The sequence below is a fragment of the Miniopterus natalensis genome, chromosome 8 (assembly GCF_054644295.1).
Source record: "Miniopterus natalensis isolate mMinNat1 chromosome 8, mMinNat1.hap1, whole genome shotgun sequence".
NCBI lineage: Eukaryota > Metazoa > Chordata > Mammalia > Chiroptera > Miniopteridae > Miniopterus > Miniopterus natalensis.
In genome coordinates, this window is record NC_142088.1 from 78,999,498 (window position 1) to 79,015,374 (window position 15,877).

Sequence of the window (15,877 nt, forward strand, 5' to 3'; positions counted from 1 at the left end):
TGGTCATGGCCAAATCTCATAGCGAGTCAGCCAGAAGGTCAATACTACTGACTGATGTACCAACAGCAATCAATGCTCAATTTCAAGAGGACACATATTATATAAGCCCACCCTGTTAAGGCTGAGAGATGTAGCAGATCTACCTAGCACACAGAAACAGTACACAGAGGGGAAGCCAAAATGAGACAAAGAAACATATCCAAAAAAACTCAGTAAAACAACAGCAAAAACTAATTAAAATAAAGGGAAGCAGTCTACCAGATATAGAGTTCAAAACAGTGGTTATAAGAATGTTCAGTGAACTGAGGGGAAGCATTTCAACAAAGAGATAGCAACATAAAAACAGTTAAAATAAAGAATACAATTACTGAAATAAAAAAAAAAAATACACTAGAAAGAAGTATCAGCAGACTAGAAGAAGTAGAGGATAGAATCACTGATTTGGAAGATAAGGCAGCAGAAAACAGCTAATCAAAACAGCAAAAAGGAAAAAGAATTTTTTAAAAGTTAGGATAATTTAAGCACTTATGGGACAAAAGCAAGTGTAACAACATTTACATCATGGGATTAACAGAAAGAGAAGAGAGAGAACAAGAGATTGAAAACATATTTGAATAAATAACGACCAAAAGCTTCTCTAAGCTGGCAAAGACAGAAATACAAATCCAGGAAGCACACAGTGTCACAAAGGTGAACCCAAAGAGGCCCACACGAAGGTACATAATAATTAAAATGACAAAGGTGAAAGAAAGAGAGAATGTTAAAAGCAGCAAGAGTAAGGCAATTAGTCACTTACAAGAAAGCTTCCATAAGACTGTCTGCTGATTTCTAACCAGAATGTTTGCAGACCAGAAAGGATTTGCACACAATATTTAAAGTGATTAAATGCATTGACCTATAACCAAGACTACTCTGCCCAGTAAAGCTACAATTGAAACTTAAAGGCGAGATAAAGAGCTTCCCAGAAATGAAAAATTAATGAAATTAATCACCTCAAAACTAGTCTTATAAGAAATGAAAAAAAACTTCTTTAAGAAGAAAGAAAAGATACAAAATATCCATCAAATGGCAATAACTATATACCTATAATCAATTACTTTAAATTTATTGATGAAACAAATTCTTCAATCAAAAAACATAGTGTGGCAGAATTAATAAGAAAATAACACCTATACAAATGCTGTCTACAAGAGACCCATTTCAGACCCCAAAACACAAACTAAAAGAAAAGGGATTAAAAGAAAAGATATTTCATGAAAATGGAAAAGAAAAAAAAGCTCGGGAAACAGGACTTATATAAGACAAAATAGACTTTAAAACAAAGCTATAACAAGACACAAAGAGGGAGCCAGCAATTTATCTGAAGTGTACTCAAAACCCTAATTTAAGTTATTTGTCTGAAGATACTCAAAACTTCAATTTGCAAAGACATATGCATCCCTACATTGCAGCATTATTTACAAAAGCCAAGATATGGAAGCAACCTAAGTGTCCATCAATAGACAAATGGATAAAGAAAAGATAGTGTATATACACAATGGAATGTGACTCAGCCATAAAAATGAATGAAGTCCCTCCATCTGCAACAACATGGAAGGACCTCAGGAGTATTATGCTAAGTGAAATAAGTTAGACAGAGAAAGACAAATAACATATGATTTATTCATATATGGAATCTATAGAACAAAATAAATGAACAGAACAGAAAGAAACTTATAGTGACAGAGCATCTTGAACATAGTTACAGAACCATTTTGATGGTTGCAATATGGAAGAGGGGTTAGAGGTTAGTCCTAGATGGCTTCACACTTTAATTTTACCAAACATTCAAAGAAGAGTTAATGCTTATCTTTAAACTATGCCAAAAAAGTCATGAGGAGTGAAGGCTCCAAAGCTCAATTTATGAAGCTAGCATTACCCTGATTCCAAAACTAAGGGCATTATAAAAAATAATTATAGGCTAATATTTCTGATGAACATAGATGCAAAAATCATAAATAAAATGCTAGTCAATGATTTTGGCTGTACAGCATAATCAAGTGGGATTTATTCCTGGGATGCAAGATTGGTTCAATATCTGCAAATCAATTAAAGTGATACACCACATAAACAAAATGAAATATAAAAATAATATGATTATTTAATTGATGCAGGAAAAGAACCTGACAATATCCAGCACCCATTTATGATAAAAACTCTCAACAAAGTAGGAATAGAGGAAACACCTCAACATAAAAAAATACATATATGACAAACCCACAGCTAACTTCATAATCAACTGGGGGAAATACTAAAAGATCAGAAACATGACAAGAATGTACACTTTTACACTCATGTTCAACATCGGACTGTAAGTGCTGGCTATAAAAATTAGACAGGAAAAATTAAAGACACTCACACCAGAAAGGAAGCAAAACTGTCATTTCTTGCAGATGTCATGATACTATATATAGAGAGAATCCTAAAGATTCCACGTACACACACAAAATATTAGAACTAATAAATGAATGGAGTAAAGTAGCAGGATATAACACTAATATTCAGAAATTGTTTGCATCTGTATACACCAATAATAAACTATCAGAGAAATTAAGAAAACAATCCCATTTATAATTACATAAAAAACAAACAAGCCTAAGAATAAATTTAATCAAGGTGGTAAAGGGACTATATTGAAAAAAAATTATAAAACAGTAAAGAAAGAAATTAAGAAAGATACAAATAAATGGAAGCACATATTATGCTCATGCATAGGAAGAATTAATATCATTAAAATGTCCATACTACCCAATGCAATCTATAGTGTCAATGGCATCTTTTACAGAACTAGAATAAATAATACTAAAATTTACATGAAACCACAAAACACCATGGATTGCCCAAGAAATCTTGAAGAAGAAAATAAGTTGGAGTTATCATGCTACCTGATATCAAACGATAGTACAAGGCTATAGTAATAAAAACAGCATGGTGCTGGCAGGAAAACAGACACATAAGTCAATAAAACAAACAAAAAAAAACTCCAGAAAAAAATATATGCCTATATGATTAAGGCATCTGTGCCAAAGAAGGCAAGAATATACAATGGAATGAAGACAGTCTATTTAATAAATGGTTTTAGGAAAACTGTACAAACATATGCAAAAAAATTAAAATTGTGTCACAGTCTTTCACCATGTACATGAATAAACTCAAAACGGATTAAAGACAAATATGAAAACCAAAACCATAAAACTCCTAGAAGATTATTCAGGTAGCAGACGCTTTGACATTGTTCTTAGTAATATATATTTTTTTCTGATATATCTCATTGACCAGGAAAACAAAAGAAAGAATAAACAAATGGGACTACATCAAACTACAAAGTTTTTGTACAGCAAAGAAAAACCATCAAATGGTAGAACAAACAACCTACTGAATGTGTGAAGATACACACCTCATAAGGGGTTAATATCCAAAATTTATAAATACTGTAACTCATACAAGTTAACAAAACAAATGAATAATCCAATTAAAAAATGGACAGAGGATCTGAATAGACACTTTTCCAAAGAGGACATACGGTTGGCCAGTAGCAATATGAAAAAAGGCTCAATGTCACTAGTCATCAGAGATGCAAATTAAACCACAAGGAGACATCACCTCACAGCTGTCTGAATGGCTCCATCAATAAATCAACAAACATGTTTTGGTGAGGGTGTGGCGATAAGGGTTAGCTTTTCTCCACACCCTCACCAACTGCTGGTGGGATTGCAAATTCATGTAGCCACTATGAAAATCATTACAGAGATTCCTCAAAAAAATTTAAAAAGACAACTATCTTATGACCCAGCAATTCCACTTCTGAGTATTTATCTCTATGTTCATTGCAATATTATTTACAATATCTACGATATGAATGCAAAATAAATGTCAGTCATTAAATGACTGGATAGCCCGGCTGGGAGTGGCTCAGCAGTTGAGCGTCAACCTGGGACCCAGGCGATGGGGGTTCAATTCCCGGTCAGGGCACATGCCCGGGTTGCGGGCTCAATCCCCAGTTGGGGGTGTGCAGGAGGCAGCTGATCAATGACTCTCTCATCATTGATGTTTCTATCTCTCTCCCTCTCCTTTCCTGTCTCTGAAATCAATAAAGATATATTAAAAAAAAAAAAAAAAAAGATGATGCGCAGCATAAATACCATGGAATATTACTGGGACATAAGAAAAGAATGAAATCTTACCGTTTATGAAAACATGGATGGACCTAGAGGGTATTGTGCTGAGTGAAATAAGCCAGACAGAGAAAGACAAATACTGTAAGATTTCACTTATATGTGGAATCTAAAAACAAAATAAATGCACAAACAAAATGGAAACAGACTCGTAGACACGGACACCAAACTGAGAGATGCCAGATTGCAGGAGGGTGAAGGGGCTGGGTAAACAAGATAAAGGAATTAAGAAGGACAGATTGGCAATTTCAAAGTAGCCACAGGGATGGGCAGTTCAGGAAAAGAGTCCATGATATTGTAACAATTATGTGTGGTGCCAGGTGGGCACTAGATTTATGGGAGGGATCACTTCATAAGTTATATAAATGTGTAACTACTATGCTGTATGCCAGAAACTAATATAATATTGAGTTTCATCTGTAATTGGGGAAAAAAAGAAAAGAAAAAAACCTGGTAAGTAGAAGGCTGGGAAACAGGAAGGAATGGGGCAGGAGAAGACTAGTGACTACACGGGCAAACCAAAATCAGCAGCGCGTGCCTTACCTACTTGTCAGCAGAAAGAGGGAATGGAGCAAGAAGCAAACACGAAACGTAACCTTGAGGTTGGTCACCTAATTGGCTCATTCATCTGCATTTTGGACTAAAATGGACACGGTTTGGACCTGACTGCAGGCAGGTTTCTAGATGCACATTATGCTCTGAAAGTCCAAGCGTCTAATTTATGGGTCTGAGAGGCTGCAGTGAGGTCGGGGTCATTGTCCTGCTTTCTCAGCCTTTTCCACTGCCCAGCAAGCCCTGGTGACATGAAGTGTCCCTGCCACCGTTTTCCAGAGACTTGGGAACCACATGCAGTACTGGGTCCCAGCGCCCTCGGACCCCGGGCTGGCATCAGTGGTGTCCTCATAGGTGACAGCTCCCCATTAATCAATTCAAAAACTTTCTGGGGAGTCATTCTGGAAGACTAACCGGAGTCCACACCCTAAGTGCTGCCACAGCTTTGTAAGCAACCAGTTTCCTGTGTTGAAGTCATCCTTCCTTAAAATGCCCCCGGTTATTGTTTTCTCCAATGTACTGTGATTGAAAGAGTAAGAAAGGAGACGGAATCACAGGAAAAGTTGAACAAATAGAAAAGAAGGCAGAAACAAACTCAACCTTAGTAAGTAACCCAAAAAAGTAAAGGGAGTTACATTTGCCAATTTTTTTTTTTTTTTAATTCTCACCCAAGGATATTTTTTCCATTGCTTTTTCAGAAAGAGTGGAAGGGAGGGAGAGAAACATCGATGTCAGACAGACACATCGATTAGGTTGCCTCCCGCACACGCCCTGACCAGGGCAGGGATGGAGCCTGCAATTGAGGTACGTGCCCTTGGCTGAAATTGAACCCAGGACCCTTCAGTCCGCTGTCCAACGCTCTAAACACTGGGACAAACTAGCCAGGGCATTTTTGCCAATTTATAAAACAGTTGGTTAAATTGGATATATTGCAAAATTCAATCTGTGTTTTCATAAGATCAGACATGAGACATAGAAAATAAATATTAAAAGAAAATATATGGCAAAAATAGACCAGGTAAATACTAACTAAAGTGAAACTGAATTGCTGTATTAATCAGACAAAGTAGAAATTACTCAAAGAACACAAAGAGAAATTAAAGTTTAAAAATAACACCAGTAATAAAAATTCTGTTAAATTCATCAATAAAGTTTCAGTCTTCCCTGCAGTTAATAAATGCCTTCATCAGGTATAAAATGAAAATATAGAGAACTTCCAGTAGAAAAAGAAATCCACTATTATAGAAGGAGATTTCTCCCCTCTTTCAATTGTCAATGAATTAGTAAGGAGAATAAGAGTTTGAGCACTCCAATAATTGGGGTTTTCTAATCCTTAATGTCTTTAGGTAAAAATTAAGTAAATTTAAGTAAAAATTTAAGTAAGCCTTTTAAATTAATAAGTAAATTAGAAATTGAGTTAAAAATTACATAGTTTTTTTGTTAATTTACCTTATTCAAGCTCTTATAATGTAGATGCAAGTGCCAGTTTCCAACCCCAACACACACATCTTAGCTTCTCCTGTACCAGAAATCTTAGTTCTAGGTCTTGGATATTATGGGTGCAAGAAGCTCCAGATGTGAATCACTTAATACCCCGATGAAAACATTTTATTCATTCATTTAGTTTAACAAAGCCCACTGGAAAGGTGTGGGCTGGACTACAAACCTGTGACTTTGCCCAAGGTGAGTGACCTTACAGCCCTGAACTCCACTTCTGGGGAGAAGTTATAGCTGAGCCGGAGCTGCTCATCCACCTGCAGGGAAACAGAAACAAGGCACATCAACAAAGTGCACGCAAAGGCATGAGACGCCTCCTCTGAAAATAGCCCAGAACACACAGAGCACAGCCCTCTCTGGGCTTCCCCTGGGGAGATGAGAAATGCCTCATTAATTCTCCCACAATGCGCGCAAAACACCCCTTTCTTTCTTCTTGGCTGTCACACAAGTCTTCTCCCTGGGAAATTATGTACAGCTTTTACAGGTATTTATCTACCCACTGAGATTTTCTCAACAAATTCTTTGCTGCAAACAATCAAGCAAATAAAGCCTCCTTAGAAGCTAGGCGCATGCTGTGCAGGGTTAGCATAGAAGGGAAAACAGGCACTCACTCCCCATTTCCCCCCTCCTCCCCGCTTTGTCCTGAGAGCCATCACTGTTCCCTTTACTACATTAATTCTGACCTTGTCTCATTCAGGTGTGGACACTGGCGCATTTTCTTGAGCAAATATCTCAGTTTGACAAAAGTCTGATCCTGAGGAAGAGAGGCTAGTTGGATGGTTGCTACCTATATGAACCCTTCCTCAGAGGTGTAAGCAAAAGTCGCTCCTGGGATTCTTCAGGACTTTGTTGCTAGGATCATTTTTAGGAAACCCTCCCCAACTCAGCCACTGCTAACTCAGTTCCATCTCGTTACCCTCCTCCTCTTTCTAAGGCGGCATCCCCCCATCTGTTTCACCTTTTTCAGTCTAGTCAAACCCTACCAGTTTCCTTCAGACTCTAAATATATGATGTTATCCCTGGAAAGGATTCTCAGTATCTTAAATTTTACCTGTAAGAAGGAAATTCTAAGATGCTTTTCTCTGGGTGCCTGGCCCTGGCTCCCCTGGGGCAGTGGCTGATCAGACTAATAACCATTTTTGCAGCTCCCACTGCCACGACTTTCCCTCTGCACCAGCTTTCCACGCAGTGAGAAAGTCACGGGCTGTGACTTGTGTGTGTTGTTATATGCTTTATTACACTCCCGTTTATGGAATTAGGCTGTAGTTATATTTGTTATTTATTGAACACTCGTTATAAGAGACACAGTGCTAAGGCATCTTTCAAAATGCATTCTTTTTTAGAACATTATGAAATAAGCAGTATCATCCCTGTTTCACAGACTGGGAATGGATACCATCCGGAGATCAACAGTGTCATGGAGCAGGCCCCGGTCACGTGGCCGCCCGCACGCACTGTGGATTTGCTTTACCCTCCACACCTCTCTAGGCATTTGAGCAACTTTTAGACATTCACTGTGAGTTTTTATTTCTAAATTTCTACAATATTAGTTAACAAATATTTGAGTACCTCCTGTGTGCCAGACACTGTTTTAAGTGCTCCCAGAGTCCACCCCCTCCAGGAAGCTTTCCTTGATACCTCGCTTAGTTGAATTGTTCCTCTTTTGTCTAATGGTGCCTTTTTCTGCTCTAACCTTGCATTATGCTGCATCATAATGATCCACCTCTCTCCTCTCTCTCTCTTCTCCCTTCCCCACTAAACTATTGGCTTTATAAGAATATGGATATCTCATCAACACATGTTTTCTAAATGGCTTACTACAAAAAACAGGCAAAAGAATTCCTAGGACAGGTTTGCTGAGTGGTTAAAGAAACACCCTGTATTGATTCCCTTTCTGTCTTGTGGGCTATGAAGACAGAGTTTGCCACCCCCAGGATGCCTCGGCTGCCCCGGAGGTCCCACTCCCAGGATGTTTAACACTCAGGGATTCAGGCTGCCCGGCAGGAGTTTCCTCCCTGCGCTCCCTCAGAGCCCTGCCGGCCTTGCCTGCCCTCTGAAACTGCCCTTCCAGCCGGGTACAGGGGTGATTTGTTGTACAGGTTGGGGGGAGGCTAAAGTGAGTGGGAATTTCCTGCTGAGTGGAAAGCAGAAGAATTCAGAAAAATAAAGGTTTAGCTGAGATTCCTCTGGCTTCTGCCCTCGCCCCCTCCCCAGGCTCCACAAGGCCAGCTTCCTGTGGAGACAATCCCCTGGGCATTGACAGGCCCTGCTCAAATGTGACACATGGAAGAGCTAACTGTCCAAATACACAGTCATTCCTGTCCTGCTGCTCTGCTTGTGGGAACTTACCAGGTGACTAAGGACGGAGAGAGGGAGTAAGTGGCAATTAAAGGGTTTTTAGAAAAATAAGGACCTGTAGGTGTTTGGAGAGGAAGGAAGGATGCCTCAAAGGAGACTTGAGGCTACTGATGGAGTACAGATAGCTGGGAGATGGTCCGGACGTAACATGGGATGGTGGCACCTCAGCACTGGTTCAGGTACTGAGTTACCAGTTTGAAAATTTTAGCAAATGCATAAGGCAAAAGCAGTAAAAAAGGGGGAGTGCCACAAATATTTTATTTTTTGGCATTGATTGATTGATTGATTTTTTTAGAGACAGAGGAAGAGAAGGAAAGAGAGAGAGAGAAACATGGGTGTGAGAGAGAAACATCAACATTGACTGGTTGTCTCCAGCACACGCCCCGACCAAGGACAGAACAGGCAACCTGAGTATGTGCCCTGACCAGGAATGGGACCAGTCACCTTTGGTGTAGGGGGTGGTGCTCCAACCAACAGGACCACACTGGCCAGTGAATATATTTATTCCTAGGACTTCTACAGGCTGTCCCCCGAGAAGTATACACTACTAAAAGCTGATAGGTTAATGGATGTTTCTTTCCTTTCAAATTTAACTCATTGGAATTAATTGTTAGTAGTGTGCATACATTTTGGGGGATACCTTGTGTATGTGTGACATGGGCTAGGCCATCATTGTAGTATTCAGTGGGAGGTACATCACTATGTTAGGCTTTTTAAGTTTTACTTTATGGTTTACTATTTTCTTATTATTAATTACAACTAGTGAGGCAGTGACAGTGAAGAACCACTGTCCTTCAGGCCTTTGGATGGCTGAAGGCTGTCAACAGTCCGAGAAGCATGACTAATCTCAGAATCTGGGATCCAGTCACTAGTTGAGATGGGGAAGGGAGGAAAACACCCCAGATTCCAGGCCTTATGCTTGGTTCCCTAGCTCTGCTCTTTCATATGATCTTTACGAGAACAGACTGAGCTCAGTTCCATTTGCAACCCCCCCTTTTTTGGACAGGTAAGTATGCTGAGGCTCAGAAAGGTGAGTAGCTGGCCCAAGACACATGTGTAAGTAAGGGAGCATGGATTCACACCCAGGCCTGTTGCACCCTGGGGATGCCTCTCTTGACCCTGAGATCTTCATCTCTCAAAGGAAGTAATTAGCTACTTGGTTTCAAAAAATGTTTGACACTTCCTTTATTCAGTTTTTCATTGTTCTGGCATTTTGCAAATGGGCTTAATCTGTTTAATGTCATAAGTTCATTTTATTTATTATTTATTTATTTATTTATTTATTTATTTATTTATATTTTATTTTTTTATTTTTTGGACATTTTTCTTACTTCAAGTGCTGACCAAAACTCAAGAAAAGGTAAGTGTATCTACCCATAGTTTTGTTCTTTCTTCCTGGGTTTCCAAGATTCTTTTTTATCATTTCTGTTTCAGAAACTTCCTCTAGTCATTCTTTTAGTATAGATCTGCTGGTGACAAATTCCCTTCAATTTTCTTTGTTTGGCAAAATACTTTATTTCCTATTAATTTCTGAAGCATAATTTTGCCAGATATAGAATCTGGGATTGACAGTTTTGGTTTTTTTTTCCTTTAAGCACTTAAATCATGGCCTCCTTGATTTCTAATGAGGCATCTGCTGTTATTAGAATTGCTTCTCCCTTATAGATGAGGTTTTCATTTCTCTCTTGCTGTGTTTAAGATTTTTTTCTTTGTTATTAGTTTTCAGAAGTTTGATTGTACTCATAAGTGCAGTTTAAATAGGGGCATTCAAGTTCACCTTCCCAACCAAGGCATTTTTCCAGGCACCTGTGTCTTAAAAAACACTAACCCCATGACAATTCTCAGATCATTACCAGGAGTTCTTGCTTCTGGCTACAGACCCAGCCCCAAGGTCTTCTTCTTATCATCAGAGAGAAAAGAGGGGAGGGGCGACTCCGGACTCCGGGCCTGGGGATGGGAGAATCTGCTCTGAGTGCTGGTGCCCCCAGCTGGCTGCACAGAGTGAGGGTTGCCTGCCCCTCTCACTCACAGGCTCTGAGTGCTGCCGGAGACCCGCTCCACGGGCCTGGGGAATGGAGGAGCAGGCGAGGCTGTCCTTTCTGTTTTAACTGAACAGCTTTTTCTAAGTGGGGAGGAAGGAGAGGAGGTTGAGCGAGAAAGGAGGGGGCCAGGGGGGCAAGTGTGTTATGTTACTGGGTTAACAAACAATTCTCTCTGCTCCCTTCAGTGCTTTGGAAATTGTCTGTCCTAAACCACCGTGTGCTTATTGTCACCTTATTAATTCACTGGTGGGAATGCTTTAGAGGGAGGAGAAGAGGAAACACCTTTTATTATTTTCTCAATGCCCTGTTTGTGTCTTTCATTTGTGGAAAAGAAGTCAGGAAACATACAGAGGAGGAAAAAGGCGTCTTGTATACAAATGCGCACCAGGACCCATCCCAGATGCCCCTCAGGACCTTAGTCAAAACATCTTCAAACAGGAACTCATCATTCCCACCCCTCTCCTCCTTCAACCTGGCCTAGACTCAAATTTCCTCCTAAGATTTTCCCTCTTATTTAAAGAGTAAATGTTAGAGGTAAGCACATTAAGTTATAATCACTCAGGGATTGTTATTTGTATTATATATTTGACAATTCATCCTGAACTTCCACCCAATCAAGAAAACCAACAGTCCACCTAGACTTCACTCATGGCCCATGTCCACACACCCATGGCCTTGGAAGGACAGAAGCCTTTCATGGACTCTGGAAGTAAAAGGAGGCCTGAGTGGGTACAAGGAGTTAGGGCAAAAATTGTAACAGGTGAGGTAGCAAGGGTGCTGGGTCATGGAGAGCCTCTTAGGCCACTGCAAGGTCTTTGGCTTTGGACAGAAGAGTACCACAATGTGTCCAATCTTTAACAGAATCACTCTGGCTATTGTGTTGAGAATAAACTTCAGAGAAACAAACAAAAATAAAGAAGCAGGGGTCCTTCCGTTAAAGGGCACCTATAACCTATAATAATCAAGGAAAGGATGAGAGTGGCTTGGAGCAGAGTAGAAGCTGTTGATCAACAGGATGTCGCATGTGAGAAAATGAGAGGAATCAGAGATGAAACCACAATTTAACATTGAGCAACTGCAAGAGTGGAGTAGCCTTAATTGAGATGGGAGAGGTCATGGAGAGTGGTGGGTATTTGGAGGAAGATTCTTAGCAACTCAGTTTTAATAGGTTACATTCAAGATATCTAAGTGAATCCACGTAGATATGTCAAGGAGGCAGTTGGATATATAGGTCCGGAATTCAGGGAAAGGACTGGTGTAGAGATACATTTGGGATTAATTCATCAGCGCACACATAGCATTTAAATATATGAGATCAGGTAGGTGAAATTAGCTACAGAATGAGTCCAGATAAGAAAGAGGGGACTCTGAAGATGGAGTCCTGGGAGCTTCCAATGGTTAGAATTTAGAAGTTAAAGGGGGACCCACCAAAGAAATTAGAGACAGGAGAAAACACCAGGTGAAAGCCTGGCCTCCAAGCCTGATGAAAAACATCCCAAGAGCAGACAACAGGTGCTGTATCAAATGCTGATGAGAAGATGAATAAGGAAAGACCAGTGGATTTTGCAAGATAAGGCCATTGGTGTCTTGAGAAATATTATTTTGCTGTAGCACAGGGAGAAAAATCATTTGTGTGGGTTTAGGAAATAGGAAAGGGAAATTCAGAGACCAAGCATATAAACAATATCTCCATGGATTTGAGCAATAAACTACAAGAGAAAATGAGGCAGTATATAAAGTCAGATAAGAGGATAGACACTTTCCTTCCCAGCCCCAGAGGAAGATTTTTAGTGTTTTGTTGTTTTTGTTGTTTATTATTTATGTAATATTTACATTATTTTATGCTTTGGGAAGCCATCCAATAGAACTGGAAAATGTTGAAAAGAGAAGGGAAAGGGATAATGCTGGAAGAATGTTTTTGAGTAAGTATGAAATTTGGCCCACGAGTGGTGGGTCAGGCCTTAGCTAGGGCCATTCATCTTTATATTCAACAACAGGACACAGAATGAGCACAAAGACACAGATGCAGGTAGGTGAGTAAATGTGGTGGTGAGAATATGTGGATATTGTCTTCTGAACACTAAATTTTCTCACAAGAAAGAAGAAAAAAGTCATCTGCTGAGAGTAAATATGCAGTTAAGATTGTTGGTGGTATAAGGATAAATGTGGAGCCTTAAAATTATCACCTAGGGGATCAAGAAAGTGGATGGATTAAAAAAAATAAGGGGTGACTGCTGGTAAGATTTAAGGGCTAACTTCAGGTCATGATTCTAAAAAAGATTATGTGGACTCTGCCAGTTGTCTATTGTGATGTGCCATCATCTCCTGCCTCCTCTTTACACAAAGAATTTTGCACTGGAATTCTATGGAGTGCCTGCCACATACTATACTCTCCTAAACAGCTTTGCAAATGCTCACATGGATCACCTGCCTGAGCACTTTGCTCTCTCTTCTCCACCTAGCAATTCATAATCACCTTCAAGACTCCATTTAGTCCTAACTTCACCCAGAAATTTGGTACTGATGCCCAGTGCCTGCCTCCATGCTCTCATTTTACCTGGGCACATTTCTGTCTTAGCCCTTGCCAGTCTCTCACGATTTCCTCTTTACCCATATGTCTTCCCATTCATTATACTACAGTTCAGGAGTTATAAACTTAAGCAGGCATCAGAATCACCTGCTGACTTCCTTGCAAAGAAGTTTCTGATTAAGTTGATCTGTTGTGGGGCCCACGAATTTGCTTTTCTAACAAGGCCCCAGGTAATGCTGATGTTGGTGGAAAGGGAGTCGCACACTTTGAGAACCACTATGCAATATTTTCAAAGACTGGGGCCAAATGCGGTTCATTTCTATCTCCAGAACTTGGTTCCACACTTAGCTCGGGATAGTAGCTCAAAAAAGTGTTATTGAGCATCCAGGGCATGTCTGGCTGAATGAAAAAAGGAAAATAATTTACCTGAATGGCAAGCTCTCTTCCCTCTCGGTTAATCTTCAAGTGGTGCATCCTTCTATTGGCAAAGTTCTCTACTTCAATGGTGAACACATGGGTTTCCTCCTTACTCAGCTGATAGTGAACTTGTAAGCTTCCTTGAAAAGTAAATGTTAAAAATTAGAATTAAAAATAAGACCCATAAAGTGTAAAAGCATGATTAAATTGTATTTTAATTGATCATTGCTATTCAATTAAATTGAAAATTTAAATTAAATCAAAGGAATCCATGTTTTAATTCTTTTATCATTTAAATTTTAAAAGATATGTTATTATTGTAGCATTTGGGCCCATAAAGAAATCTCTTAGTATAGCTGCAAAATTAAAGTGTGTGTGTGTGTCTAGGGAGGGATGTTATCAGAAACCAAAATATCAGTTTGTAAAATAAAACAACCACAGTCTATTTTGTAATTGGATTGTGAAAACTTTAATACGATAAAACATTGTTCCACTCTTTCTTTAATTCCTACCATATCCTATAACTCCTTATCTTTCTAATTGTCTTCATGAAATTTCAGAAAATATAATGTGAAGTAACCTAAGGCAGAAGAAAATATAATTTTGGGTTATAAGGCCATTACCTAACAGCCAGATAAGAGGAGAAGCTTCCTACAGTCAATCCTGGCTTTCCTGTTTGTTCTCTCCTTTTGAGAGAACAAACCATCAGAAATGTCCATCAGAAATGTCCAAATATTAATATTTTGGTTATTTTATCATTTAAATAATTAATAATAGCTCTCTATCATTAGCATATTTGGTACTAATAGGAGTTGGGCGGGGGGGCGGGTGTGCAGATGTGTAGACATTTGGCAAAGGGACCCTGGCTGCCTACCCTAAAGAAAACTTAAGGACCTATCTTGTGCGCTAGTTGTGGTTGGGTGGCATGCTCCTCAGGCTTCTTTTAATTTTAAGAATATGGGTGTTTTAATATTTAATTCAATCAAATAAACTTAATTAGCATATGATAATTATATATGAGACATAATTATAAGTATCACATTCCTTGAGGGAATTTGGAGTCTTTTATGATCCCACACTTTGGCTCATGAGTACACACATTCATATTCTGTATTTATTTGTCCATTTTAGAAATCACTTCCATTTTATACATATCTTTCTAATACCTGCCTCACAACCATTCATTTTAGATGTCAGTAATCTCAACAGGGACCCTGTTAAAGAATTCTGAAGCTTCCTTAACATCTCAATTTATGTCAAAAACACCTCAGTCAAGCAAATAAATACATAAATCAAATATTAACAGGCATAAAGGGAGATATTGACAATAACACAATAATTGTAAGGTCTTTTAAAACCCCACTCACATCAATGAATAGATCATCCAGGCAGAATAGCAACAAGGAAACAGTGGCCTTAGCAACACATTAGAACTGATGGACTTAACACATATCTACAGAATATTATACCCTAAATCAGCAGAATGTACATTCTTTTCAAGTGTATCTGCAACATTTTCCAGAATATACCACATGGTAGGCCAGAAAACAAGTGCCAATAATTTTAAGAATATTGAAATCATATCATACATCTTCTTCATTATTGATGGTAAAAAAACACCCCATAAATCAATTATAATAATAAAATTGAAAAACACCACAAACACAAGGAAGCCAAACAACATATTATTAAACATCAATGGGTTAATAAAGTAATCAAGCAGAAACAAAAAATATTTTAAGACAAATGAAAATAGAAAAACAGTGATCCAAAATCTTTGGGACACAGCAAAAGCAGTTAAAAGAAGGAAATTCATAGTGCTATAGGCCTACATCAAGAAACAAGAAAACTCTCAAATAAATAATCTAACCTTTACACATAAAGTAACTAGAAAATGAAGAACTGACAAAGTCCAAAGTGAGTAGAAGGAAGGAAATAAAGATCAGGGCATAAATAAATAAAATAGGGATAAAAAATCAATAGAAAAGATAAAAAACCTAAGAGCTAGTTTGTTGAAAAGATAAACAAATGGATAAAACTTTAGCCAGTCTTATAAGGAAATAAAAGAGAGAGAGGGCCCAAATAAAATCAGAAATGAATGAGAAGTAATAACTAACAACACAGAAATACAAAGTATTGTAAAAGAATATTATGCACAAGTATACATCAACAAATTGGACAAGAAAAAATGAATAATATCCTAAAAACATGTAATCTTCTAAGACTGAATCAGTAAGAAACAGAAAACCTGATCCAACCTATTACTA

The 15,877-nt window shown here is 38.6% G+C and overlaps 1 protein-coding gene across 2 annotated transcripts in view; it reads right to left on the reverse strand.

Moving 5' to 3' along the window:
- The window catches only part of CNTNAP5 (contactin associated protein family member 5), a 724,101-nt gene that overhangs the window by 44,937 nt on the left and 663,287 nt on the right, over positions 1-15,877 (reverse strand). For both annotated transcript variants that reach the window (XM_087819922.1, XM_087819923.1), the window contains 2 exons: positions 13,620-13,750; positions 6,433-6,520 (listed from right to left, as the gene is read on the reverse strand). In XM_087819922.1, coding sequence (XP_087676048.1) covers positions 6,433-6,520; positions 13,620-13,750 — 219 coding nt within the window. The remainder of the gene's footprint in view (positions 1-6,432; positions 6,521-13,619; positions 13,751-15,877) is intronic.